The 27457-nt window shown below is 47.9% G+C and overlaps 1 protein-coding gene across 1 annotated transcript in view; it reads right to left on the reverse strand.

Moving 5' to 3' along the window:
- The window catches only part of TRIOBP (TRIO and F-actin binding protein), a 13424-nt gene extending 5231 nt beyond the window's left edge, over positions 1–8193 (reverse strand). Inside the window, exon 1 of the mRNA XM_006865273.1 lies at positions 8064–8193. Within this exon, the coding sequence (XP_006865335.1) occupies positions 8064–8193 (130 nt within the window). The remainder of the gene's footprint in view (positions 1–8063) is intronic.
- Positions 8194–27457: the final 19264 nt, after the last annotated feature.

Consider the following 27457-nt stretch of genomic DNA (forward strand, 5'->3'; position numbering starts at 1 on the left):
CACGGCCTCTTCTGAATCCAGCTTGAACCTCTGGAAGTTCTGTGTCAATGCATGCTTGCAGCCACTTCTGTATTACTTTTAGTAAAACTTCACCCCACAGCCATCCTAAAATACAATTCAAATCTGTTTGCTTGCCCCTCCACTCTCTCTCCATCCAAGCCACCCTCATTTCTCCTCTGGAAGGTCACAACAGCCCCTAACATGTGCCCCCTTGTCCCAATGTCACTGTTCTGTCAGGGAGATCTCTGTCAAAGGCAAACCTGTTCAGATTGTTGTAAAGTGCTATCGAGTCGATTCCAAGTCATCGCAAGGCTGTGTAGGGTTTCGGAAGAATAGCTAATGGGTTTGAATTGCAGACCTTGTGGTTCACAGTCCAGTGCTGACCCTACAGCTCCACACCAGGGGTCCAACGCTTAAAACTTTTCAAGGGAAGACAAGCCAAACCCATTTCCAAGGACCCCATTCTGATTTCACAGTGGCCTTCTAAGACAAAGCAGAACTGCCTTATGGGGATTCCAGGGTTATACATGTTTACAGGAACAGACGGGGCCACATCTTTCTCCAGAGGTGCAGCTGGTGGGTTTGAACTGCCAACCCTTCAGTTAGCAGGCTAGTGGTTTAGCCACAGCACCACCAGAGCTCCTTCAGGGAAGAAAGGAAGACCAAAACCACAGCCAGGAGTATTCCTGGATCAGATCCTGGAATAGAAAAATGAGTAGAACCGGTGGAACTGAATAAAACCTATAGTTTCATTAGCATTACAGTATGGTACCAGTGTGAATCTCTGCATTCTGACCATTGCGTTATGCTTATGTAAGAAGTTAACATTATGGAAACCCAGGGGAGGGGCATGGGGGAATTTTCTGTACTACCTTTATAACTCTTCCTAAATCTAAAATTATATCAAAATTAAAAGTTAAAAACAAAATAACATTAACAAACTTCAGGGCTTCCCAACTGAACTTAGAGTAAGACCCAGGGGTTTTACATAAGACACCAAGGCTCTGCAGGCTCTCTGCCCCCCAGCCTCCTCCACCCACCCTGCTCCATTTCCCTCTTCTTCCTTCAGCTCCACAAACACTTTCATACCCCAGGGCCTTTGCACTTGCTGTTTCTCAACTGAAACAAATAAGTAGAAACAATGTAAGTTTCTCCCCTCTGTCTGGCTGGCTCCTTCTCATACTCTGGATCTGTTTATGTGCTTCTGTGTTCAGTTTCTCCAGTAGACACCGTTCAGCTGTTGGTTTGAAAAATCACGCTCCATCTAAGTAGGGACTATACTTTCTTATTTTCCACTGTATCCTCTGGCTGAGATGGCATTTGTCACCACTTCCAGCGACTTACAATTGGGTCAGTGCCCCTTAATCCAGCTTCTGACTTTCACCACCCACCTTTTTTTTCTTTTTTTCTTACTGTGATAATATAAAATTTGCCATTTTAACACTTTTTTATGTATAACCCAGTGGCATTAACTGCATTCACAATGTTGTGCAATGAATAGCAGCAAAACTTTTTCATCATTCCAAACAGAGTTTCTTCACCCTTTAAACAAAAAACTCCCCTATCTCTAGCCCCCCATTACCACTGATAATCTACTTCCTGCCTCTGTGCATTTGTTCTGGGCATTCACCTGGGTGGAATGATTTAAATCATTCCTGGAGTTCATACAACAGAATTTCATTTCTCCACTGACTGCTAAGTATAGTTTGTTTATTCATTCATCTGCTGGTGGGCACTTGAGTTGTTTCCACCATTTTTTAACTCTGTGAATAATGCTACAATTAAACACGGGTCGGACAAGCATCTGATTGATTTGTTCTTTTCAGTTCTCTTGTGTATATACCTAGTTTTTCACTGGCTAAGAATACTGAATATGCACGGACTGTCAGAAGCAGGAACAAAACTGTTTGGGAGAAGTACAGCCAGAATATTCCTTAGAAGTAAGGGTGGTGAGACTTTCGTCTCACTTACTTTGGACACGTAGTAACCAAGAGGGACCAATTCCTAGAGAAGGACATCATGTTGGTAAAGTAGACGGTCAGTGAAAAGAGGAAGAGCTGGATAGCATTTCATTCTTTCATAATGGGGCCACTATGAGTCAGAATAACAATGTAACAACAACAACGAGTCAGAAACGACACAATGGCACCTAACAACAACAACAACAATATACCTAAGAGTAAAACTGCTGGGCCCCATGATGATTGTTGGGTCTTCTGGTGTGGCACTGTGGGATCAGCACGAGACTACAAACCACAAAGTCTGCAGTTCAAACCCACCAGCTGCTACCCTGGAAACTCTATACAGAGTCGCTATGAGTTGGTACCAACTTGATGGCACTTGACAACAACTTGGTGACTCTGTGTTGACTTTTGTGCAGAACTGCCTTAGTGTGTGCCATCCTGGCTGTACTATTTTGCTGTACTATACCTGCAATAGACGAAGGATCCAATTTATCCATTCATCTTTGAGCCATGCCCCAGGATCCAACTTCACAAACTGTAGTGTGTGCCCAGTTGCTCAGCCAGCTGGGCTCTGCACTGTCATCCCACAACACAGAGCAAGTGAATTCCCTAGGCCTTGGTCCCTTGTCTGCCATTTGGGGGCCTGCCACCAGGTGGACAGTGATGATTAAATGGGTCACGTAGTGAGCCCCACCACCCCACAGCCCAGTGAGTTTAAGAGCAGGAAAGTGGGTATTTGGAACAAGAGCCAGCCTATAAGATCATAGGCACCCTAAGAGGCATCTGGTTCCCACACTCTCCCCAGGGCCTGATGGGTGGGGGAGTGAGGAATGATGGTGACAAGTCCTGACTGCTGCCGTTGGTAAGTGCCATCAAAATGGTTCTGACTCATAGTGACCCTGCATAGGTTTCCAAGGAGGGGTTGGTGGATTTGAACTGGTGACCTTGTGGTTAGCAGTCCAGTGCTTATCCTACGGCATCATACCAGGACTTCAATAAGATCTGATTAGCAACATGCAACATGCAGCCTCCAATGAAGGCTCCAGTGGTTTGGGGTTGAATGGGAGGAAAGGGGTCAGGGCAGAAATGGGGAGAGTTTGAAACGGTGCTGTGAAAATCCTGATGAAGTATAGTGACGACTTAGCCAGGGAGTGGGCATGGAGATGGCATGGGTACGTTGTAGAGGAGGAGAGTCCCTGAATGGTGCAAACAATTAATGTGCTCAGCTGATAACCAAAAGGTTAGAAGTATGAGGCTACCCAGATGTACCGTGGAAGAAAGGCGTGACAACCAGTTGCTGAACATTCAGCCACTGAAAGCCCTAGGGAGTACAGTTCTACTGACACCCATGGGACACCAGGAGTCGAGATCACGTGCATGACAACAGGTTACAGGATTGGAGGAGGTGCTGATGTTTAGACATAAAGGGCGAGGAAGGAGAAGAATTGGGACAACTGGAGATTTGGGGCCTGAGCCTCAGAGCAGAGTGGCACTCTTCAGAGACAGGGACCAGAGCTCAGGAGAATGGTTTGGAGGGTTGCCCACTGCACCAGCCTGCGCCCATCACTGGTTTTCCACTGTTTCTCAAACTCGACATCGCGGTTCATGCCTCAGGGCTTCTGCACTGGCTGCTCCTTCTATCTCTGGCCACTCAGATCTTTGCTGCAGTCAGGCCTTCCCTGTCCACCTGGTCACTCACGCCCACAGCACCCTGTCTCATCTCCTGATATAGTCTTTTCCACTCCCAGGTCCACTTTTAAACTTGTCTTCTGCCTATCTCCCCTCCACTGGATTGTCGGTTTCATGCAAGTGGGATTTTGTCTGTCTTGTTCACCAGGCTTTCCGCAGCTCCAGGACAGAGCCTGGCACACAGTCAATGTTCAATAAGTAACTTACAGAACACACGAAAGAAAGAGTGCTGCTTGAGCTGTGTTGAGTTTGAGGTACCAGCAGAGAAGTCAGCAGGAGGCTGGATGGATGAATTTCGGGAAGAGATCAAAGCCAGAGAGATAAGACTCAAAAATCATCAGTTTCATTTACCTGGTATTGAAAGCCAAGCACTGAGTGCTCAGAGACAGAACAGAGGATGAGGCATTGACCAAGGAGATGGAGACGGGCCAGCCAGGAAGGAAGAGGGTGAGCCAGAAGAGGAGGCAGGGAAGCCCAGAGCGAATCTGCAGGCTTTCCTGAGATGAAATGTATGCTCCTCTGTAAGGATCCTGCCCTCTGCTATGCCATCCATACAGACGACCAAGCATGGAACTGGCCTCCAGGCATCCAGTAACTCATCCAGCCCATCAAGTCCACCTCCTCACTCCTGCTCTGTCTTCTCTTCATCCCACAACATGGCTCTCATTCAGGTCTAACTCCTCCCTCACAATGGCAAGAGAAGCCGGAACAGAGCACAGATCACCCACATATCTGTTCTTCGCCCAGAGTCCCCAGTGGTTAACAAGTCTCATTTGATTTATCCACTTGCTTCTCTATCTATTAAATGTCCCCCGCAAAAGACATGTTGAAACCCTAACCCCTGGCACCTGTAAAAGTGGCCTTATTAAGAAATAAACGTCTTGACAGAGGTAATTAATTGATTAGGTTCACAATGGTCACACTGGAATAGGCTGGGTCCTAATCCAATCTGACTGGGGTCCTTACAAGAGGAGGAGGAGAGAGAAAGAAAGGTAGAGATTGGAGTGATGTTACTATAAACTAACTCCAAGCATCACCAAAAACAGGAAGAGATGAGGAAGGACCCTCCCCAAGAGCCTTCACAGGGAGCAGGACGCTGCTGACACACCGATCCTGGACTTCCCACTTCCAGAACCGGGAGAGAAGAAACTTCTATTGTTTGAAGAAGCCACTTGGTTTGCGCTACTTTGTCACAGCAGCCCTAGGAAACCAGCATCTACCTACCTACCTATTGATCATCTATCTATCTTGCTAGACCAGTTGCTAAGACATCATGACATTTAACCCTTCCATGATGCATCTCCTTCAGAACCATCATGCTCAGGAAATAGGACATTGGCATATTATTATCTAATAATTCTGGTGTGGCACTGTAGGATAAGCATTGGACTGCTAACCACAAAGTTGGCGGTTCAAACCTACCAGTTACCAGTCCTCAGGAACCCTATAGAGGGTTGCTGTGAGTTGGAACCAACTCAATGGTACTTAACAATAACAGTAATGTATAGCCCATATTCAAGTTGCCCGTTAGTCCAAATGATGTCTTTCTTAGCTATATTTTTCCTACCTAGCACCCATCCCAGGATGCACATAGCTTCTAAGTCTCTGTAGTTGTGAAGTGTCGAGTCAGTTCCATATAGGGTTTTCAAGGAGTGGCTGGTGGATTTGAACCGCTGACCTTTGCTTATCCTCCAGTGCCATACCAGGACTCTGTTGTTGTTGTTGGCTGCAACAGACCGCAATGCTGTTCAGGCCTGCGTCATCACCACGGTCAGTTGTGGGCTGGGACACTATGATCCATAAGGTTTTCACTGTGGCTGATTTTCAGGACCACCAGGTCTTTTTTCCTAGTCTATCTGAGTCTGGAAGTTCTGCTGAAACCTGCTCGGCATCACTGTAACACAGAAGCTTCCACCGATAGACAGGCAATGGCTGTGCCTGAGGTACCTGGGCCGAGAATCAAACCCACATCTCATGCATGGAAGGTGAGAATCCTACCATTGAGCCTCATGGTCCCTGAAGTCGCTCGTGATACAGATCAATTCCCCAGCCCTTTTGTGTCTTTCACAGAGTCTAGGTCAGTATTTTGGGCTGGGTTTGTCTGATGTTCCTTCAGGATTAGACGCAGGTGAGACGTTGCTGGTAGGAAGACTGAGACAGACTGCCGTGCCCTGCCCCGTGCATAATCAGGGACACCTGATGCCAGGCTGGCGCTATGGGGAGTTGAGCGCCCAGTGGCTGAAGGTGGTATCTGCCAGTTCTCTTTCCCTCTGTCAACAGTGCATAATCTGAAGGGTGATCCTTTGAAAGCATGTGAATATCTTGTTCCCCCCACAGCTTTTCACCTAGGAGTTTAACATCAGCCTATGAAAATATTCCAGATCAAGTTGTCACTAAAGCAGTTGTAATAGTCTCTGAACTGGTTTCTCATCCTCCAGCCTCACCCTGTTCTAATGCAGCCGCCACACCTTTGCCTTCACGAAATTCCTAAGGTCCAAAATACATCCCTTTCCTCAAAAATCTTCCGTAGCTCCCTACTACTTAAAGAAGAAAAGTCCCACTTCCTTGATGAGGTTCTCAAGGTTCAATATAGTCTGGCTCAGCTGTGTAGCCCCATCTACACTCAAACCTTTGTCTACGCTGTTTCCCAGCTAGAGTGCCAGTCCTTCTCAGTGATTCCTTCCCTGACTGGGGTGAACCTCTTGTTTCTCTACCCTATCTGCCCTCCCCAATCTTTGCTCATTTCTTCACTTGCAGCATGGTTCTCTGTTTCTGCTTTTCCTCTGTCCTGGGCTTGCTATTCATCATCTCCTGACTGTCTGCTCTACTTACTAGATGATGCGCGAACGCCCCAGGTGTCTAGGTCACCAGGCTTTCCAAACAGCTTGTGTTGATCATCAACCAATAAACAACATCCTGATACACGGAGAAAAGATTGAAGTCATCAAGGATTTCGTTTTACTTGGATCTTCTACCAACACTCATGGAAGTAGCAGTCAGGAATAAAACGATGTATCGCACTGGATAAATATGCAACGAACTCTTTAAGTGTTCAAGAGCAAAAATGTCACTTTGAAAACAAACTAAGGTTTGCCTGATACAAGCCATGGTATATTCAATAGCCACATGTGCATATGAAAGCTGGACAATGAATAAAGAAGACCAAAGAAGAATGAATGCTTTTGAATTACGGTGTTGGTGAAGAAGACTGTATGTATCATGGACTGCCAAAAGAAAGAACAAATCTGTCTTGAAAAATATACAGCCAGAAGGCTGCTTAGAAGGGAGGATAGTGAAACTTTGTCTCATATAATTTGAACATGATGTCAGAAGGGACCAGTCCCTGGTGAAGGGCATCATGCTGCCAAAAGTAGAAGGTAAGCAAAAGAGAGGAAGAACCTCAACAAGACAGACTGACACATTGGCTGCAACAATGGGCTTAAACATAGCAGCAATCGTTAGGATGGCTCAGGACCAGGCAGTGTTTCATTATGTTATACATCAGGTTGCTGTGAGTCGGAACCGACTTGATGGCACCTAACAACAGTGCTTGCATGGTTGATGACTGAATGCTAGAGCCATCATAGAAAGCCAGGATTAGATTGGATTTTCTAGTCCCAAATCTGCAAATCCTATTGGTACTGAAAACACAGACTAGAGGCAGCACATAGTAGTAGTGACTGAGGGCTCATGTGCTGGTCAGTTGCTCGCCAACTGGGGCTTGGCCCGACCAGCAGGCTTCTCGTCTCTGACAACATTACCCCACTATCCCTTCAAAAGTAGCCCTTCCACCACCCTCAAGCCATGAGGTTTGTACAGGGCCGGACCCCATCCCCCCACCATCACCAAGATGGGCACAGCTGCCATGCTGGTCTAATACGAACGTTTCCTAGGACTTCAGCTACATGTATGGAGAAGATGAACTGGCGTGGCGCTGTAGGATAAGCACTGGATTGAGAATCACAAGGTCAGCAGTTCAAACCCACTGCTCCTCAGAAACCCTATACAGGGTTGCTATGAGCCAGAACCAACTCAACAACACTTAACAACAACGTGGGGGCGATAGTTCACACTTGTATGAGAGTCGATGCCATTATCTGGCTGAGAATGAAGCCAAACAGAGGGAAGCAAGGCAAAGACCAGATTTCTGACTGAGCACCTGGATCCAGCCATGCCTAAAGTCAGTGCCCCTAGACTTTTCATTTATGCAAGGCAGTCAGTTCTATCGCTTAGGATCCAAAGGCCCTAGCCCACCCATTGGGAGAGACTATATTTACAGCAGGGAGTATAGCACATTGTGGCTGTCCCATAATTATATGGGAACTATAACTGTTATTAAGACCTGAGTCCCCAAAGTTAAGCCAAACCCAGAGATGGTCAGCAAGATGGCTGCCTGAGCCCCAGTCACACCCATGGTCACTGGGATTCCCTCCTTCCTCTGACCTGCAGTGTCTCCTCCCACGGGAGTCCTGGTGAGGAGAGATGGAGCCCTTCGGACATTATCAGTTCTTGGCCCCTCCTGGGGCTTCCAGGGGATCATCACAGTGAGCTCGTCCTCTCTGGGGACCACCTGCTCCTTGACGGTGTCCGAGTCCTGCCAGGGGATGGAAGGAGAGGGCGTGTTCTGTGGGGGAACAGACAGATCCCAGAGTCTGTGCTTCCTGCATGAGATGGGTGGAAGGAAGTAACATTTAAAGAGCACCTGCTGTATGCTTAGCACTATTGAAGGTATCAACTCAGCTCGTGGGCAGTTAACCCTCTGAGGAAGGAACTGTGTCAAAGTGAAGAACTTATCCAAATCACCCGGCTGGGAAGTGGCATATTTAGAAGGAGACTTGACCCCAGGTCGGTTGGATTCCACACAATGGGAAGGGAAAATCTTGGCCTAGCGGTCCCCACAGAGTCCACTGAGATATGGATTCAGACCCTAGCCCCACCACTGCACTGCTGTGTGGTCTCAGGTAGTAAGTTACTTCCCACTCTGAGCTGCCATTTTCTTACCCCAAAATGAGACCGTCACAGTCTTGAGCTGAGAGGGGGTGATGAGACTCCCATGAGCCCACACTGCCTCACACTGAGCCTGGAGGCCAGTGTGCACAAGGCTGGGCTGTTTTGGTCTGAGTCCACCACGTGTAGTTCCTGTCACATCCCATTGGGGGTCTACCTTTCCTACCTCACGGCAGCTTTTTCCGGGGTAAATGCCTGACTGAAGAGCCCCTAAGTCTTCTCTTCTGCCAGCTAATGCCCCCCTGCTCCCTTTCCTCTGGTCCTTGGAAATCTATGCAGGGGCTGGCCATGGGGCTCAGCAGTGTGTGACCAGGGGCCTTCTTTGCTCTGGGACCCTCAGTGACATAAGTATTTTGTGCAGTCTGAGCCAGCTTGGGATTCAGCCAGAGTTCCTTGCAACTAGAACACCTTCTTCCATCTCCTTTTTTTTTCAGTCAGCCCAGGGAGAGTCCCCTCCCCTTTCCCAGAGCAGGCAGTCTGGGTGGCTGGTTGAGCGACCAGCTGAGTCTCCAGAAAGCTTTGCTCCTATTCCCTGACATGAAACACTCAAGCAGTCCTTGGCTGACAGTTAGGGTAGAATCCCTGGGCTGGGGACAGACGGATGACCTGCCCTCTTCCCGGGCTTCCCATCCCCAGCTCACCACAGAGGACAAGCTGCTGGTATCATCAGAGCTCTCCCTGTCGGGGCTGGAACCGGAACCAAGGCCCCTGTCGCGGCTGCCACGACGAGAGGCAGGCAGGCCCTCGGGAAAGGGCGCCACCTCACATTCCGGGCTCCTGTTCCCGAGAGCAACTGGGGGGACCTCTTCAGAGAGCTCTGACGGTGGGCTCCTGAGAGAGGAGACACAGAATTACAGCCTGACAGCCACTCCCTCCACCCCAGCCTGGATCCACACAATCACACAAGGGGCCAGAAAGCTGCACCCTAGCTTGGAAGAGGGAGCTGGACACTTGACACGGATTGCCTCAGTCAGCTACCACAGCTCCCCTTTAAGTGAGTATAACACACTACCGTCTAATGGATTCAAACTCAAAGCAACCCTTAGGACAGGGTGGGACTGCCTCCGGGTTTCCAAGGACATAAATTGGAGGCCAGAGGCTTAACTGCCACAACTTTCCCCCTTGGAGTCACTAATGGGTTTGAATTGCCAACCTTACAGTTGGCAGCCAAGCCCTTTAACCACTCCCCCACCAAGGCTCCAATTAAGTGAGAATCATGACTCCCATTTTACAGATGAAGAAACTGAGGCTCAGAGAGGTCACAAAGACTGGCCAAGAGCCCAGAGTTAGCACTTGGTGCGTTGCTTTATAAACCAGGGCGAATCGGGCTGCGAACCGCAAGGTCAGCAGTTCGAAACTACCAGCTGTTCAATGAGAGAAAGATGAGGCGTTCTGCTCTCGTAAAGATTTACAGCCTTGGAAACCCTGTACAGGGTCGCTATAGGTTGGAATCGACTCGACGGCACTTAACAACAACAACAATGCTGCGTTATAAACCAGGGCGATGCACTAGCCCCAGCCCCAGCCCCCTGTCACTAAGAAGACAGTATCGTCATGCTAAGCTGAGGTGGGGCTTTGAAAGGTAGTGACAGGACCACCAGCTTGAATGCCAAGGGGGGTCCTAGATTTAGAGAAGTCTGTTGGCCCTGGAGCTAGCAGTATCCCACAGTGATCCCAGAATAACCTAGACTATGGTAATCACTGATAACCATGAAAACAAGTTCTGCAACCAAAGAAGTTTGGGACACACCGTCTACCTCTCTTACCTCCCCACACCTAAAAGCCACAATGCATACCAGCTAACCAAAGGTTCTGACAAGTCCTGCAGGAAAGATACTTAACTTTGCTTTATCCAAGACTCTCTGAAACATATTTGATATTTCATAACAGTCTTTTTTTTTTTTTTTTTTTTAAAGTAGTGCCTATCTGTGAGGGACACATGTTTGCAAAGCAATGCTGACTGGACTTAACTCTGTCTTTTACAAACAGGGAAACTGAAGGTCCTGATAGATGAAAGTCCCCAAGGTCTCTCCCACAGCCTGACTGGGGTAGAGCTGAAGCTGGAAACCAGGTTTCTAGACTCCAAAACCATGCTTTCCCAAGAGTCCATGTCCCCAAATGAGACTCCAGTTCAGCTCAGGCCTGGAGAGGAGGGGCTGTGGATGGATTCTCAGAGCCTAGAGAAGTGTGTGTGCACACTAGGTGGGTGACCAGTGCCCTGCATGCGTGTGCAAAGCAAACCAGTAAATGTGAGCAGGCAGACCCTGTGCGTCCAGGAGCAAAGCTGAGTACCACTGAGTGGACACGGCTACAGGGAGAGACAGACAGGTTGGGAGGATAGGCTCAGAGGTCCAGGGGCAGTGTGATCTGCCCACCTGGGCCCAGACCACGTGGATTGCCCATATATGACCTACACCAACAGCCACCCCAGACAGACACTGCACTAACAGAGGGATGCAGGGTGGAGTAGGGAAGGGCGTCCTATCCCAGGGAACCCTTCCCAGGACCTTAGGCTCTACCCACCTGAGATCTGGGCCCACCCCAGACTGGCAGCCAGCGGTGGAGGCACTGAGAATGTTCTTGGGTACAGGCGGGCAGCGGCGGGGCAGGTCAAAATAGGGCGCCTCAGCCCTCGGAGGACTCCCAGGCTCCTGGGACAGAATTGGAGATGGAAGGTAGCTGAACACCCATGTGGTGGTTTCCCCTCCCCCTGCTCGGTTCCTCCCCCCACGGAGCAGCCTAGGACAGTCTCAGACATCTCCTCCCAGAGCTTGTACTTCTCAAGAAGAGCCACCCACGAGGGCATGACAGTCCCTGGGAACCCAAGCCGACACTGGCCCAGGATACATAGGCATGTGCGTGCGTGCATGTGTGTACAAACATGTACATGTATGTACACACTGTAGACACAAGCATGCATGAATAGGCTGAGGTGTAAGTACATGCGTACATACATAGGTCTGAGTCTGCTTTTGGGGGCATATGTGTGCACATGGATGTGGTTTGCATGTGTGTGCAGGTCTAATGTATGCTTGCATGAATACAAGTATGTTGACTTACCTGTGCATGCTGGTATGGGTGTGTGAGTTTCTGAGGACGTGAAGTAGGAAGAACCCCAAAGGGTCTTTTTGAGCCAGAAGGAAAGAACAAATAAAGGAGAAGGGCACGGAGGAAGGGTTGGCAGGCCTGGAGAGGGGGTCAGGTCAGAGGGAGGAAGAGGCAGTCTGAGGGAGGACAACAAGGCTTTGCGAGAAAACAGATTTGGTCTCTAGAGGAGGGACAAGGGGCTCCAGGGCTGGAAGGACAAGGCAGGGTGCAGGGGCCTGAGCCATTGCTTGTGACTCCTGCCTCCCTCCCACCCTCAGCCGGCCACACCTGCCTGTCAGGGCTTATGCTGGACTTACCCGGGGGGAACGACTGCTCACCTCCGGGGAGGCCCCCCCAGCCCTCCCATCTCCCAGGTGGCAGGGCCCTCCCCTGGTGGTGGGAGACTGTGGCCACTGAACCCCACGCCCTGCCTCCTATCGGGTTACCTGGGCAGCGGGCTTCTATGATGATGTGGTGGCTGGCGGCTGTCAGCACCCTTGTCCCCGGGGGGCTCTGGCTCCAGCCCCCGCGCTGCCGCCCTCCCAGTCCCCAACAACAGGCCGCGGTGGCAGCGTTAGAGGCAGTGGAAACCTTAGAGGGGCCGGCCGCGGGAACAGGGGCCCCTCATTACTGTTTCATAAGCCAGGGCCTAGCCAAGAACAATGCAGGACATGAAACCGCAGGAACCTGATCCAGCGGCTCACCTGAGCTCCAAGGGCGGAGAGCCAGGGCTAGGGCTCCCTGGGGACCATGCAGCAGGGGGCCCAAGCCACAGTCTACCCAGCGCCCCAGGGTGAGTACAGGCTCTCCAGGTTCCAAGAAGGCCACCCCTGGCATGCCCTGGGTAGGGCCAAGGAGAGGGGCCAGGGTGCCTGCTATACCATCCAGGCCAGAGCAGGTCCACTGGGGTTCAATTTCACCCCCTGCCCCCAAGCCAGATTCCGATCGGAACTCAGCAGCAGAAGGTGTTAGATCTGCAGCCAGGCCTGGGGACCTCACAGCACGAACAGAGGGAGTAGTTCGTAGGCATCACCAAGGGGTCCCAGCCCAGCCAGGTGCAGCAAGACTTCTGGGAGTCCCTGCTTTCACCCTGACCCCCATCACCACCCAGCAGCCAGTCCTCGGCTCTGATTTCCTGTCTGATGGGTCAGTACAGCCTGTGGCCTCAGAGAGACCTCGGGCCCAATCCTGCCTCCTCCACTTCCCACCAGCCGGGTGACTTCAACCAGGTGGCTTCCCCACTCTAGGCCTTATTTTCTCATGTCTAAATTGGAGGTGGAGCTAAGACCAAGACTTTGGACACATGACTTCTCTGGGGATGAATGACATGGAGCACCTTCTAGGGAACCCTAGGAGAAGCTGCTATCATTGCTGCTGGCTGCCATCAAATCAGCTCCCACTCAGGGAGATCCCAAGTACAACACCAGGAAACACTGCCTGGTTCTGCATCATTCCCATGATCTGTTTCAAATCCGGCAGCTGTGATCCATCGGGTTTTTCTGGCTGATTTTCAGAAGCAGATTACCAGACCTTATTTCCTAGTCTGTCTTTGTCTGGAAGTTCCTTAGTAAAGCCTGTTCAGCATCATAGTAATACACAAGCCTCCGCTGACAGATAGGTGGTGGGTCTGCATGAGGTGCACTGGCCAGGAATCGAACCTGGGTCTCCTCTCCACATGAAAGCCTTGAGTTCACTGATGAACCATACTATGAGAACAAAATGAGTTGCTATTTGTGAAGAGTTTAGGTCAGTGCTTGGCCCAAATACCTTAAATATAATAAATCATGTAAACATGCTAAATACAATTTTATAAAAGTAAAATTGAAGGAACACTGCTAAATGCAATTATTGTTGTTAAGTGCTGTCAAGTCGGTTCTGACTTATAACGAACCTGTATAGGGTTTCCGAGGAGTGGCTGTTGAGTTTGAACCACTGACCTTGTGCCAGGTGGTTCAAACCAACCTTAAAGACGAGTGCTTATCCTAGGGTTCCCAGTTGGCCAAGCTTCAGGGTCCTATGAAGTCTGGAGCCATTTCTGCCCATTCTAAAACGGAGCCGGGGCAGGGAGGAGATGGGGGAGCGAAGACATCAAAAGTAGACCCAACTCTGTTCCTTCAGTGAGCTCCAGAAGAGCTCCTACCTCCTGATGCGGCGCTGTAGGATCAGCACTGGACAGCGAACCACAAGGCCTGCAGCTCAAACCCGCCTCGGAAACCTGATACAGGGTCACTATGCCCCAGAACTGACTCGACAACACTAACAACAACAACTTCCACAGGGAGGAGTCTGCGCCCAGGTGTAATTAGGAATTCAGCTCAGAACCAGTGGAGTTCTGGGGAGGCTGGAGCTTGTTTTCTGACCTACAGATGTGATGCCACATGCGTGAAATCTCTCAAGCTAAAGTCAGGATTGAATCAAGCCAAGAACCCAGCCCACTGGGAGGAAACGCCAGCAAAACTTGGCTCCACGGAGACCTGCTAGTACAGGGAGATGTAGAGCAAGTGGGTGATGCAGAGAAAGTTGGGACGACCCCGAGGACACCAGACAGGGAGAAATCCACTCATCTATCAATGCCCACCCACAGAGAAGCTGCTGTATGCCCAGTCCCAAGTGGAGTCTGGAAGCAGCAGGGTGGAGAGGGAGGCAAACGGAAGAGACCAAAAGAGGTGGTTGCCAGTCTCAGGGATCAACCTTCTGGACACAGGGAACATCTCCCAACAAGGGTCTAGCTCAGGGATCTAACAGTCAACTCTCGTACATCCACAGAAGCCATGTGCATCCATGGCAATTAGAAGTTCAGAGAAGACAAGGATTTGACACAAGTACCCCCTCTCTAATTCTGAAATGATTTCTGCTTTGGCTTCAGTAAGTTCGTACCCTATTTCCATCTCGTGACAATCTTGATCTCCTCACTTTCTGTGTTTAGAAACTGGATTCTGCTGGCCTCCTCCATCCACTCCGGGCCCTCCTCCCTTCTTCTCACACTTCACTCTCTGTAGACAATGGTTCATCCATGAGCAAGGCTTTAGTCAGGGTCAGATCCTGATAATTGTCAAGCCCACACCACCTTTACCGATAACTGGTGTTGGTGTTAAGTGCCACCGAGTCAGGTCCGACTCATAGCGACCCTGTATAGGGTTTCCAAGGAGCAACTGGTGAGTTTGAACCGCCAACCTCATAGTTCAAACAGCCCTTATGGAACACCCATCCCCATCTCCAGTGAGGAGTCCCTGAAAGGTACAAACCACTAACTGAAATGGCGATCCAAGTCCACCCAGAGGAGCCTCTGAAGAAAGGCCTGGCGATCTACTTCTGAAAACTGAGCCACTGAAAACCTGTAAAACTTAGAGGAAGTGAGTTTATGTTAATGGAGGAGGAACCATTCAGAAAAAGAAGGCGAGAGTGGTTGTACAACTTAGAATGTCGTCAATGTCACAGAACTGTCCAGGGAGAAATTGTTGAATTGATGTATGGTTTGCCATGTACATTGTCAACAACAACAAAAATTAAAATTAAAAGAGAAAACCCAGTGGGAGTACAGTTTTACTTTGCTGACATACATGAGTCAGAGTTGATTGGCTGTCAACTGATTTCATCTCCACTGGGGAGTCCCATAGGCACCTCAAACCACCACACCATAAACAGATATCCTACACCCTGAGCACCCAGCCTCAAGAAAACAACTTTGGGGTCATCCATAAGTCTCCCCTACCCCTCTACCTCCTTGTTATTCAGGATCCAAATCCTGCAGATTCTCCAATTCGTTCCAGAATGTGTCCATCTGTCTGCACTGATGGTGCTGTAGGAGAAACACTGGACTGCTAACCTCAAGGTTGGCAGTTCAAGCCCACTAGCTACTCTGCAGGAGAAAGCTGAGGCTTTCTTCTCCCATAAGATTTATAGCCTCAGAAACACAATATGAGCCCTGATATGGTGCTCTAGGATAAGACTGGACTGTTAACTGCAAGGTTGTTCTTGCTGTTAAATGCCATTGAGTCGGTGCCGACTCATAGTGACCCTGTATAGGGATTCTCAGGAGTGGCTAGTGAACTGACCTTGCACTTCAAATCAACCTCTCAGTCCAGTGCATAAACCTGCAGTGCCACACAGGACTCCAACTGCAAGGTCGTCATCATTAAAGGCATCGAATCGGTTCTGACCCATAATGACCCTGTATAGGATTTCCAAGGAGCAGCTGGTGAGCTTGAACCACTGACTTTGTGGTTCAAACTGGTTTTGCAATCCAGCGCATTAACCCACAGCGCCACAGTTCAAATCCACTAGCCGCTCTCAGAAACCCTGTGACTCCCCGTAACTCTCAGGGTGAAGTTCAAAGCCGTCAGCGTTTCCACAAGGCACAACCAGGGCCTGTGAGAGCCAGCTCTGATCCATCTCCATCCTGGTCCTGGAGCTCCTCTACCCCTCCCTATTGCTGGCCTCTCCCAGTCCTCCAATGGGCCTCCTCCCTCCTTGCTGCCTCAGAGCCTTTGCTTGTGCTCCTCTCATTTCTCCCTTTCCCCAGCTCAAGCCAGCTAATTCCCACACTACCAAGCATCTGAAAAGTCATTTACTTATAGAAATTTGCCCTGTCATTTACCTCCTATAACACCTGCTACTCACTCCTTTACAGCAATTATCCCAACCATGAAGAAATCATCATTGGCACAATGACTTTTTTACTGTTTCCTACGCTCTAGTAGCATAGTGGTTACAAATCGGGCTGCAGACCTTAAGGTCAGCAGTTCGAAACGACCAGCTATTCCGCGGGAGAAAGATGAGGCTTTCTGCTCCCGTAAAGATTTACAGCCTCGAAAACCCTGTACAGGGTTGCTATGAGTCAGAACCGACTCCACGGCACATAACAACAACAACGCTGGACCACAAGCCCCATGAAAGCAGGGATGTGTCTGTTTTATGTACCATCATTTCCCTGGCACTGGGCACGAAGCCTGGCACATTTTCAGCTCTCAATCAGTATGTGCCAAATACGCCAACTGGTGCAAGTGAGATCTCAGTTGGGAGGTAGTGAAACTAAGACTAGAATTCACATCTCTCTGGACCTAAAGCTTTCCTCCCGCTCTGTGCTTACTGGCTTCCCACCTATTAGGAAACAGGCCATCTGCCTGGGAGATGGACCCACAGGACTCCAAGTGGTGAGGGAGCTGTTATTGGAGGTTTAATCACAGGTAAACAAGAATCTCCAGTGATCTACATCCTGGTTTGGTGAGTGGTAGCTGGGATCTTAAAAGCTTGTGAGTGGCCCTCTATGATACAATTACTGGTTTCTACTCATCTGGAGTCCTGGTGTGGCGCTGTGGGTTAATGCACCAGACTGCAAAGCCGTTTGAACTGCAAGGCCGGCAGTTCAAGCTCATCAGCTGCTCCTTGGAAACCCTATACAGGGTTGCTATGGGTCAGAATCGACTTGATGGCACTTAACAACAACAACTCATCTGGAGCAAAAGAGAATGAAGGAAACCAAGGACTGAAAGAGGAAAGTAGTCCGTAGGACTGATAGCCCACATGAACCACGGCTTCATCTAACCTGAAAGCAGAACAGGATGACATCCAACTACCACGTCTGACCATTCTGACTGGGAGCACAATAGGTCCCAGATAGAATGGGAGAATAACATAGAACAAAACTCAAATTCTAAAAGTGGCCAGACTCACCGGACTAATAGAGATTAAAGGAATCCCAAGATTATCACCACGTTTAACTTGGAACTGAAGGCAGTCCCAGAGGTCTCCTTTCAACCAAATAATAGATTGGCTTATAACCAAACGGTCATCATCTACCCAAAACAAAGAAGCGAAGGCAAAGGGGTGGGAAACTAGATCAAGAGAAACAGAACAATCAGAATGGAAATCGTCAGAATGCTGACACATTGCGAAAACCATAACCAATGTCCTGGGGCAATTTGTATAAAAATTGTTATATGAGAACCCAATTTGCTATATAAACCTTCATCTAAAACACAATAAAATAATTTTTTTTAAATCTCCAACTGGTATAAAGTTGGCCTCACATGGCTTTGGGGGAGCAGAGCCGGACAGCCAGGTAGCCTTGTTGCCTCCATTTTATTCATGAGGAGAGTGACCCCAGAGAGGTTCAATGTCACACAGCAGGTAAACAACAAACTAAGATGAAACTGTGGCTTGCCTGGCTCTAAAGTGGAAAGGCCTTTGAGTCCTGACTCATAGTGACCCTGTATAGGGTATTGGAGGAGCAGCTGGTGGGTTTGAACTGCAGACCTTGTGGTTCACAGTCCAATGCTGACCCTACAACACCACAAAGCTGAAAGGTAATGACTTTAAAATGACCAGCTCTCAAAGTTGAACAGCCTCTCCCCACCTCAGGAAGTCAGCTGTCAGTTCAACAAGAACCTCAGGCCCTACAGGGGCGAGACAGGGCCCTCAGATGGCAAGCTGGCCTGGAAATTCACAGAACCTGAGCTTCCTTTTCATAGGAGTCCCTGTTGTTGTTGTTGAGTGCCATCGAGTCGATTCCGACCCATAACGACCCTGTATAGGGTTTCCAAGGAGCAGCTGGTGAGTTTGAACTGCCCACCTCACAGTTCAAATGGCTTTGCAGTCTGGCGCATTGACCCACAGCACCACACCGGGACTCCATAGGAGTCCCTAGGTGGCGCTAATCTCCTTTTTCACATACTTAGCAGCTAACCAGAGAACTAGAGGCTACCTAGAGGCACCTGGAGAAAAGGCCTGGAGACCTACTGAAAAATCAGCCACTGGAGCACAGTTCTACTCTGACGCACCAGGGTCACCAACAACTGTCAGCTTTTTTTTTTTTTTCAACAAGTCCTAGTATAAGCACTTGACCTCAAGGTCGGTTTGAACAACAACGTCGGTCATTCAAATTTCACCAGCCACTCCTCAGCCAAGTCTATTCAGGTTGCTATGAGTAGGAACTGACTCTACAGCACGTAACACCAACAACTTTGCATCTCATAGCATAAGAAGCCTTGGTGGTGTAGTGGAGTACACACTGAGCTGCTTACCTCAAGGTCAGCGGATCAAATCTACCAGCTGCCCACAGAAGAAAGATGTGGCTTTCAACTCCCGTAAAGATTTACAGCCTCGGAAACCCTACATAGGGTCACTATGAGTCAGAACGGACTCCACAGCACAACGCCACCACCATCAATCTCTAATCTGGAGTCCTGGTGTGGCACTGTGGGTTAATGTGCTGGACTGCAAGGTCATTTTGAACAGCAAGGATGGCGGTTCAAGCTCACCAGCTGCTCCTCAGAAATGTTATACAGGGTCACTATGAGTCAGAACCGACTCCACAGCACTTAACAACAACAACAATCTCTAATCTATAGTGTCCTGGTGTGATGCTGTGGGTTAATGCGTTGGACTGCGCTGGACTGCAAGGTCATTTTGAACTGCAAGGACGGCAGTTCAAGCTCAGAACCAACTCCACGGCAGTTAACAACAACAGCAATCTCTAATCTGTAGAGTCCTGGTCATGGCCTTCTAACCATAAGGTCAGTGGTTCAAACCCACCAGCCACTCCTCAGAAACCCTATACAGGGTCACTATGAGTCAGGACTGACTCCACAGAACTTAACAACAGTGACAACAATCTCTAACCTCCCTTTTTAACAAAGACACAGTAGACCTCGGGTTCAAGGTCTTCAGCAGACAACACTCTCTCCAGCTAGAATGTCATAACTTTCCTGTTTCTTATCTTTTACTCTTACTTTCTAGAGCTTTCTCTACTGCAGACATAATCCCACTTTTCCATTTCTGGTAGTGACTCAAAATAATTGTTTCCGTATAAGTACAAAAGGCATGCCAACTGAAAGGACAGGAAAGTAATAGACTAGATGAGGCTAGGACCAAAAAAATGTCACAAAGGCAGAGCACAGTGACTAAAGTTTAAGAACTATGAACATGGTCCAACTGTTTCATTGTCCAGATGGGAAAATGAGGCTCTGCCCAGGAGGAAAGCTAACATTGCAAGCTATTGGCTGGGCCTGGCCACATTGCCAATTCCTCACCCTAAACTATGACCCTGTGGGAAAACCAACCCACCTGTTGTCTGGCTCTGTGAGCCTCCTCAGGATGGAAGCAGTTTTGACAAAAGCTCTGGGCAAGCATGCTGATCTCAAAGTGTTCACATGGGGCATTCTCAGCCACCTGTTCCATGTTGAAAGAGTCCAACTAGGCAACTCCTGTGATCCAGATGACCCTCTGGATGGGACCTGGGAAAATGGGAGAAGGCAAGAAACAGATGGCTGACTGAGCTGCCACCTGGACCCCAGCCCTAGCTGACCAAGCCAAGGCGAAGACCAAAGAAATGAGGTCATCCATCCATCCATCGTTCATTTGCTCATTTGTTCACTCAACAAATACTCATGAAGCACCAGACAGGAGTCCTAGTGTGGTACTGTATGATAAGCACTGGACTGCTAACCACACATTCGGTGGTTCAAGCCAACCAGTCGCTCCTTGGAAATCCTATATAAGGAAATCCTATACAAGTCGGAACCGACTTGATGGCACTTAACAACAAGCACCAGACAGAAGCCTGGTCATGCAATCGGTTAAGCATTGGACCGCAAACAAACCAGCTGCTCCAAGAGAGAAAGATGAGGCTGTCTGCTCCCAGAAAAGAACTACAGTCTCCAAAACCCTATGAAACAGCTCTACTCTGTACTGTAAGGCCACTGTGAGTCGGAACCGGCTTGATGGCAGCAGATAAGCACCAGACTCTGCCAAGCATTTGATGCCCGATTTCTAACCCTTAAACTGAACCATCGCTCAGTTTGTTCCGAGGATCCAGGACACTCCAGGGCTTCTCCTACCCATGCTGGCCCCTGGTTCCAGTTAGAATCTCTGAAGATGAAGTCTGGGGTGTGCATTTTAAACAAGCCCCTCACCTCCAGCCCAAGGGACTCCATTGCAGCTCAAATTTTCAGTGTTCTTGTTTTACCTGTATGGGGGGGCTTCAAAACGCTAGCGGGGAAATTCCATTGGCTTTTAACTCAGTGCAAAACCACCAATCACTCCATAGAAGAAGGTTGAAGCTTTCAGCTCCCATAAAGATTTACACCCTCAGAAACCCTAAAGAGGGTCGTTATGAATTGGAACTGATATTTTGACATCAGTTTCAAACCAATAACTATAATATTATAGATACAATTTCAAATACAGCAACTAAGGTTCTGGGAGATTCCATCAGTTGCTCAAGTGCATGGATGCTGAGCTGAATTTATTTACATCCAAGTCTGTGCGCCTCTCTGCTCTCTTGAGGGTGGGGGTAAAGGGTCACAGGATCACAATACCATATCACAAGGTCCCTTGTGAAATACAGAATTAGGCAAAGGGCTGGGTAGGTATTTACAGAGTCTCAGAAAGTGACTAACCTAAGGTCACATAGCCAGTTTGTGCCAGAACAAAGTCAAAGAGAAGCCCCCATCCTGATGGAGCCCAGGGCTCTACCTTCGGTTGCCTCTGGGGGCTTCAACATCATGCCTTGGAAAAACCAATGGAAATGTCCTTTCTCTCCCACCCGAGACAGAGACCTAGAACGAGAGTAAGGGGTGGGCTGGGGAAGGTGGGAGAAGCACCCTATGGTGCCCGCTCCCCCCCCCCCCCAGGGCACCTGGCCATACCTGTCCTCACCTGGTGAGTTTCCTCCAGAGCGTCCCAGAGGATCAAGCCTTTGTTGCCAATCTCGGCTGAGAGCTGGGGAATTTCACGTCTGTCTTCTCCTGGGGTAGGCAGGGCGAAGATTCCTCCACTACAAGACCTGGGGTGCGGAACGGGGCTGGGGCGGGGCTTGGTGTGGAGCAGAGACACCCCCTGGCCCCTCCACGGCTCAGGGCTCTTCGACCCTCCTGGGGCACCCATCTCTTCTTCGTTCCCAGCTCTTGTGGCGGAGGGGTTGCGCAACGGTCCCGCCCAGGCTAGGCGGTTCTTTCCCCAGCTGGACAATAAAGGAGCATCGCCCCTGATGGGCGAACGTCGTACATTCCCCGGGAGCGAAGGGGTAAGAGGCCGAGGGCGCTTTGCTCCACGTGTCCCTCGGGTTCCCGCTCCCTCCACCCCCAAGGTGCAGAATCTTGCTCTAAAGTGCACTTTTAGATGTGGATATAGTGATGAAAAGCCTTGGCGGATACGCATGCCCCACCCTGAAAAAGGACCCCCAGACTTCCCCATCCAACCAGTAGTCCAACCCCACCCGTGTCCCTCGCCGCCCCGTCCCCTTCCTAATCCTCCCCTTTCCGCAGCGTGTACCAACCTCGGCTCAGGTTTCCACGCTCTGAGTGACCTGAGGAGGGCGGGGGTCACAGCCTCAGTATTTTAACAATGAATCAGAACGTTGCCCGGGAGGTGAACGGAAGACCACGCCCCTGGCGCGTGAGCATAGGTTCGCTCTAGATGCTTCATTTGCATGAAGGCTTTGGGATTGGAGAATTCGAGGACAATGGGTGGGGCTCAGGCCAGGGGCGCCCAGAACTCTTTCCAGCGGGGGTACATTCAACCCCAGCAGCCTCCATCCCTCGCTGGTCATAGTCCCCAGGGGACCCTTGAGAGTACTGGCATTGGCACATTTCGCCCCAGGTGGTGATCACGTTTCCTTCTGATTTCTTTCCCTTTAGCTCAGCCTCTGCCTCATGCTGGTTACAGTCCTGTTATTGTTAGGTGCCGTCCAGTCGGTTCCGACTCAGATAGAGCCAGATTGCGTTTCCAAGGCTGTAAATCTGTGTAGGAGCAGAAAGTCTCATCTTTCTCCTGCAGAGCATCTGATGGGTTTGAACTGCCCACCTTGGAGTTAGCAGTTCAGTGGTTCTCCTACAGAGCTACAGTTCCCTAGATTAGCTTTAGGACATTGTACTAGAGACTTAACCCTCTATGCTACAGTTTCCTTATGTATGGCGTTATAGGATAAATAAACACTGGGCTGCTAACCACAGGTGGGCAGTTCAAACCCACCAGCCACTCCTTGAAAGCCCTATTCAGAGTCACTATGAGTCAGAACCAACTTCTATAGCACTTACAAAACAAAAACCCCTATCTGGAGTCCTGGTGTGATGCTGTAGGACAAGCACTGGACTGCTAACCACAAGATCAACAGCTCAAATCCACCAGTCACTCCTTAGAAACTCTTTACAGGGTCACTGTGAGTCAGGAATAACTCAGTGGCACTTAAACAACACCTTTATCAATATATCTACTAAATGGGGATTGTTGTTAGCAACTGTCAAGTTGATTGAGTAACCTTCTGTATGGTGGTCATGTGCCTTGGAGTCAGTTCCAACTCATAGCGACCCTGCACAGGGTTTCCGACGCTGCAACTCTTTACAGGAGCAGAAAGCCTCATCTTTCTCCCACAGAACAGCTGGTTTCGAACTACTGACCCTGAGATTAGCAGCCCATTCGTAACCACTACGCTACCAGACCTTCTGTATAACAATGACAAATTTCCAGGTCCTGAGCCATCTTCCTCATCTTCCTCATCACTGGTGAATTGAGTACATCATTGCAGATCCTCACTGAGGGTTTCCTTTGTTTTCTGTTATTGTCTATTTTATGATTTCCTTCTCTTGGTGACAAAGAACCTTGGTGGAGCTGTAGGACACACACTGTACTCCTAAGCGAAAGGTTGGTGGTTCAAATACAACAGCTGCTCTTCCAGAGAAATATGAGGCTTTCTGCTCACGTAAAGATTTACAGCCTGGGAAACTATACAGAATCACTATGAGTCAGCATCAAATCGATGGCAGTAGGTTTAGTTTGTTTCCTTTTTCCTGATGACATGTTCAAAGGAAGAAACTGAAGTCTAGTCTTGCTTCTAATGAGCAATCTGGTTGTATTTCTTATCAGAAAGATGTGTCCCACGGTGAGGTACCCACTTAATGGTGCAGCTGTAAGGATGAAATTAAATAACACAAAGTAAAAAGGGTATTACCACAATTCTGGGCAGATAGTAAGTCAGAATGGAAGTCCTGGAGTGGCGCTGTAGGATAAGCACTGGATCACAAGGTCAGTTTGAACCACAAGGTCTATGGTTCAAACGTACCAGCCATTTCTGGTAAATGACTACCTAAACAGGATAGCACTGAGTTGGAACTGACTCAACAGCACTTAACAACAACAATTGTGATCAGAGTCAGAGTACCCAAAAAGCAAGGTAAGCACACGTTTACTTGTAACTATTTACTAATCCAAAGTGAACAATCTCACTTTTTTATTTGACCACGTCAAAGATTCTGCTTGGATACCGCTTATATCTGTGTCTCTCCCAACCTCTCAACACCTTCCTACAGAATCAAAGCCTCTTTTCAAATTTACAATCCCTGGCAGGGACAGATTATTTGTATTTATTTCCTAATCTTTAGCGAGTAGCAGAAAGTCTCATCTTCTTCCCAGGGAGCAGCTTGTGGACTTGAACTGCCAACCTTGTGGTTAGCAGACCAGTGCTTCTGCTACAAAGCCATTATTCGTCTGTCAGTTTTTTTCATACTGTGATGGCTTGCATGTTGCTGTGATTCTGGATGCTATGCCACTGGTATTTTAAACACCAGCAGGGTACCCCCATTGTGGCCAGACTCAGACAGACTAGGAAGAAGAAAAGGAGGACTGCTTCTGAATGTTTAGTCACCGTGAACCTTATGAATAGCAATAGAACACTGTCAGATAACACCAGAATATTGAATATTGAAACATTATGAATAGCACCAAAATATTGTCAGATATACTGCTGGAAGATGGGTCCCTCAGGTTGCAAAGCACTCAAACTATGACTGGAGAAGAGCTGCCTGATCAAAGCAGAGTTGATCATGATGACGCAAATGGAGTAAGCTTTCGGGATCGTCATTTGTTGATGGGGCACATCTCAAATGAGGAGAAACAGCTGTAAACATTCTTTAATAACTTGAACATGGAATTACAAAGTATGAGTCTAGGAAAATTGTCAAAAATGAAATGGAACACATAAACATCGATACCCTGAAAGGAGCTCTGGTAGCGTAGTGGTTACGAATCGGGCTGCGAGCCTTAAGGTCAGCGGTTCGAAACTACCAGCCGCTCCGCGGGAGAAAGATGAGGCTTTCTACTCCCGTAAAGATTTACACCCTCGGAAACCCTGTACAGGGTCGCTATGGGTCGGAACCGACTCGATGGCACTTAACAACAACAACAACAACCCTGAAATAGATGAGTATTGGCCATTTTGAATCTGACAACCATATGGTTTACCATGCTAACAATGACAAATTGAAGAGGAATGGTGTCACATTCATCATCAAGACGATCATTTCAAGATCTGTCTTGAAGTAAAACTGTGTCTGTGCTAGGATAATATCCATACGCTTACAAAGAAGATAAGTTAATACCACTGTTATTCAAATTTATGCACCAACCACTAAAGCCAGTGATAATGAAATTGAAGAATTCTATCAACTTCTTCAGTCTGAAATTGATCAAACATGCAATCAAAATGTATTAACAATTACTGGTGATTAGAATGTAAAGGTTGGAAAACAAAGAAGAAGGATCATTTGTTGGAAAATATGGCCTTGGTGATAAGAACAATGCTGGAGATCGCATGACAAAATTTTGCTAGACCAAGAACTTATTCATTGCAAATATCGGTTTAAAACAACATAGAAGTTGACTATACACATGGACCTCACCAGATGGAATTACACAGAAATCAAATTGACTACATCTGTGGGAAGAAATGTAAAAGTTCCATTTCATCATCCAAAACCAGGCGAGGGGCAGACTGTGGAAGAGACCATCAATTACTCATATGCAAGTTAAGACTGAGGCTTAAGAAAATTAATACATGTCCACGAGAGTCAAAGTTTGACCTTGAACATATCCTACTTGAATTTAGAGATTGTCTGAAGAACAGATTTGATGCATTAGACACTAATGACCGAAGACTAGAAGAGTTGTGGGATCACATCAAGAACATCAGACAAAAAGAAAGAAAAAGGTCATTGAGAAGACAAAAAAGAAGGAAAAGACCAAAATGGATGTCAGAAGAGACTCTGAAACTTGCTCTCCAGCATAGAGATGCTAAAGCAAATGGAAGAAATGAGGAGGTAAAAGAGCTGAAGAGAAAATTTCAAATGTCAGCTCAAGAAGACAAAGTCAAATATTATAACAAAATGTGCAAAGACCTAAAGTTAGAAAACCAAAAGGGAAGAACACCCTTAGCATTTCTCAGGCTGAAATAATTGAAGAAAAAATTCAAGTCTCAGCATAAAATACTGACGGATTCTATAGGTAAAATATTGAATGATGCAGAAAACATGAAAAGAAGATAGGCGTACACAATGTCACTGTACTGAAAAGAAATGGTCAATGTTCAACCATTTCAAGAGGTAGCATATGATTAAGAGCCAAAGATTCTAAAGGAAGAAGTCCAAGGTACATTTAAGTCATTGACAAAGACCAAGGCACTGGGAATTGATGGAAAACAAATTGAAATCTTTCAACAAACTGATGCAGTACTGCAGGTACTCACTCATCGACACCAAGAAATTTGGAAGACAACTACCTGGCCTACTGATTGAAAGAGATCCATATTTGTGCCCATTCCTAAGAGAGGTGACCCAACAGAATGCAGAAATTATTAAACAATATCATTAATATCACATGCAAGCAAAACTTTTCTAAAGATAATTCAAAAATGTTTACAACAGTACATTGACAGGGATTCAAACCGGATTCGGACAAGGATGTGGAACAAGGAATATCATTGCTGATGTCAGATGGGTCTTGGATGAAAGCAGAGACTACCAGAAAGTTGTTGATTTGTGCTTTATTGACTACAAAAAGGTTTTCGATTGTGTGGATCATGACAAGCTATGGGCAGCATTGCAGAGAACGATTATTCCAGAACACTTAATTGTGCTCACGAGAAACCTGTCCATAGACCAAGAGGCAGTTGTCCAAACAGAACAAAGGGACACTGAATGGTTCAAAATCAGGAAAGGTGCGCGCCAGGGTTATATATATATATTTTAATCATACTTATTCAGTCTGTATGCTGAGCAAATAATCTGAGAAGCTGTATTATATGAAGAAGAATGTGGCATCAGGATTGGAGGAGGACTCGCTAACAACCTGCAATGTGTAGATGACACAACTTGCTTGCTGAAAACACAGAGGACTTAAAATACTTACTGATGAAGATCAAACACTGCAGCTGTCAGTATGGGCTGCACCTCAATGTAATGAAAACAAAAATCCTCACAACTGGACCAATAAGTAATATCATAATAAATAGAGAAAAAATGAAGTGGTCAAAGACTTCGTTTTGCTTGGATCCAATGTCAACAGTCATGGAAAAAGCAGTCAAGAAATTAAATGGTGTCTTGCATTAGGCAAATCTGCACAAGACATCTTTAAATTATTCAGGAGCAAAGATATCAGTTTGAGGACTGAAGTGTGCCTGACCCAAGTTATGGTCTTTTCAATAGCTTCATATACGCATGCAAGTTGGACAACGAATAAGGAAGACCATAGACGAATAGAAGCATTTGAATTACGGTATTGGAGAAGAATATTTAAAGTACTATGGACTGCCACCAGGAACAGAGGACTCTAGGACCACCAAGGGAGAAGAGTACAAGTGGAATGTGGGCCCCTATCCAGAGAAGCAGCGACACCAGAGGTGGCAGTAGAGATGGGGACATGGAGAGAGGGAGCAGCTGAGG

Source organism: Chrysochloris asiatica, unplaced genomic scaffold (assembly GCF_000296735.1).
Source record: "Chrysochloris asiatica unplaced genomic scaffold, ChrAsi1.0 scaffold00076, whole genome shotgun sequence".
NCBI classification, from domain to species: Eukaryota; Metazoa; Chordata; class Mammalia; order Afrosoricida; family Chrysochloridae; genus Chrysochloris; species Chrysochloris asiatica.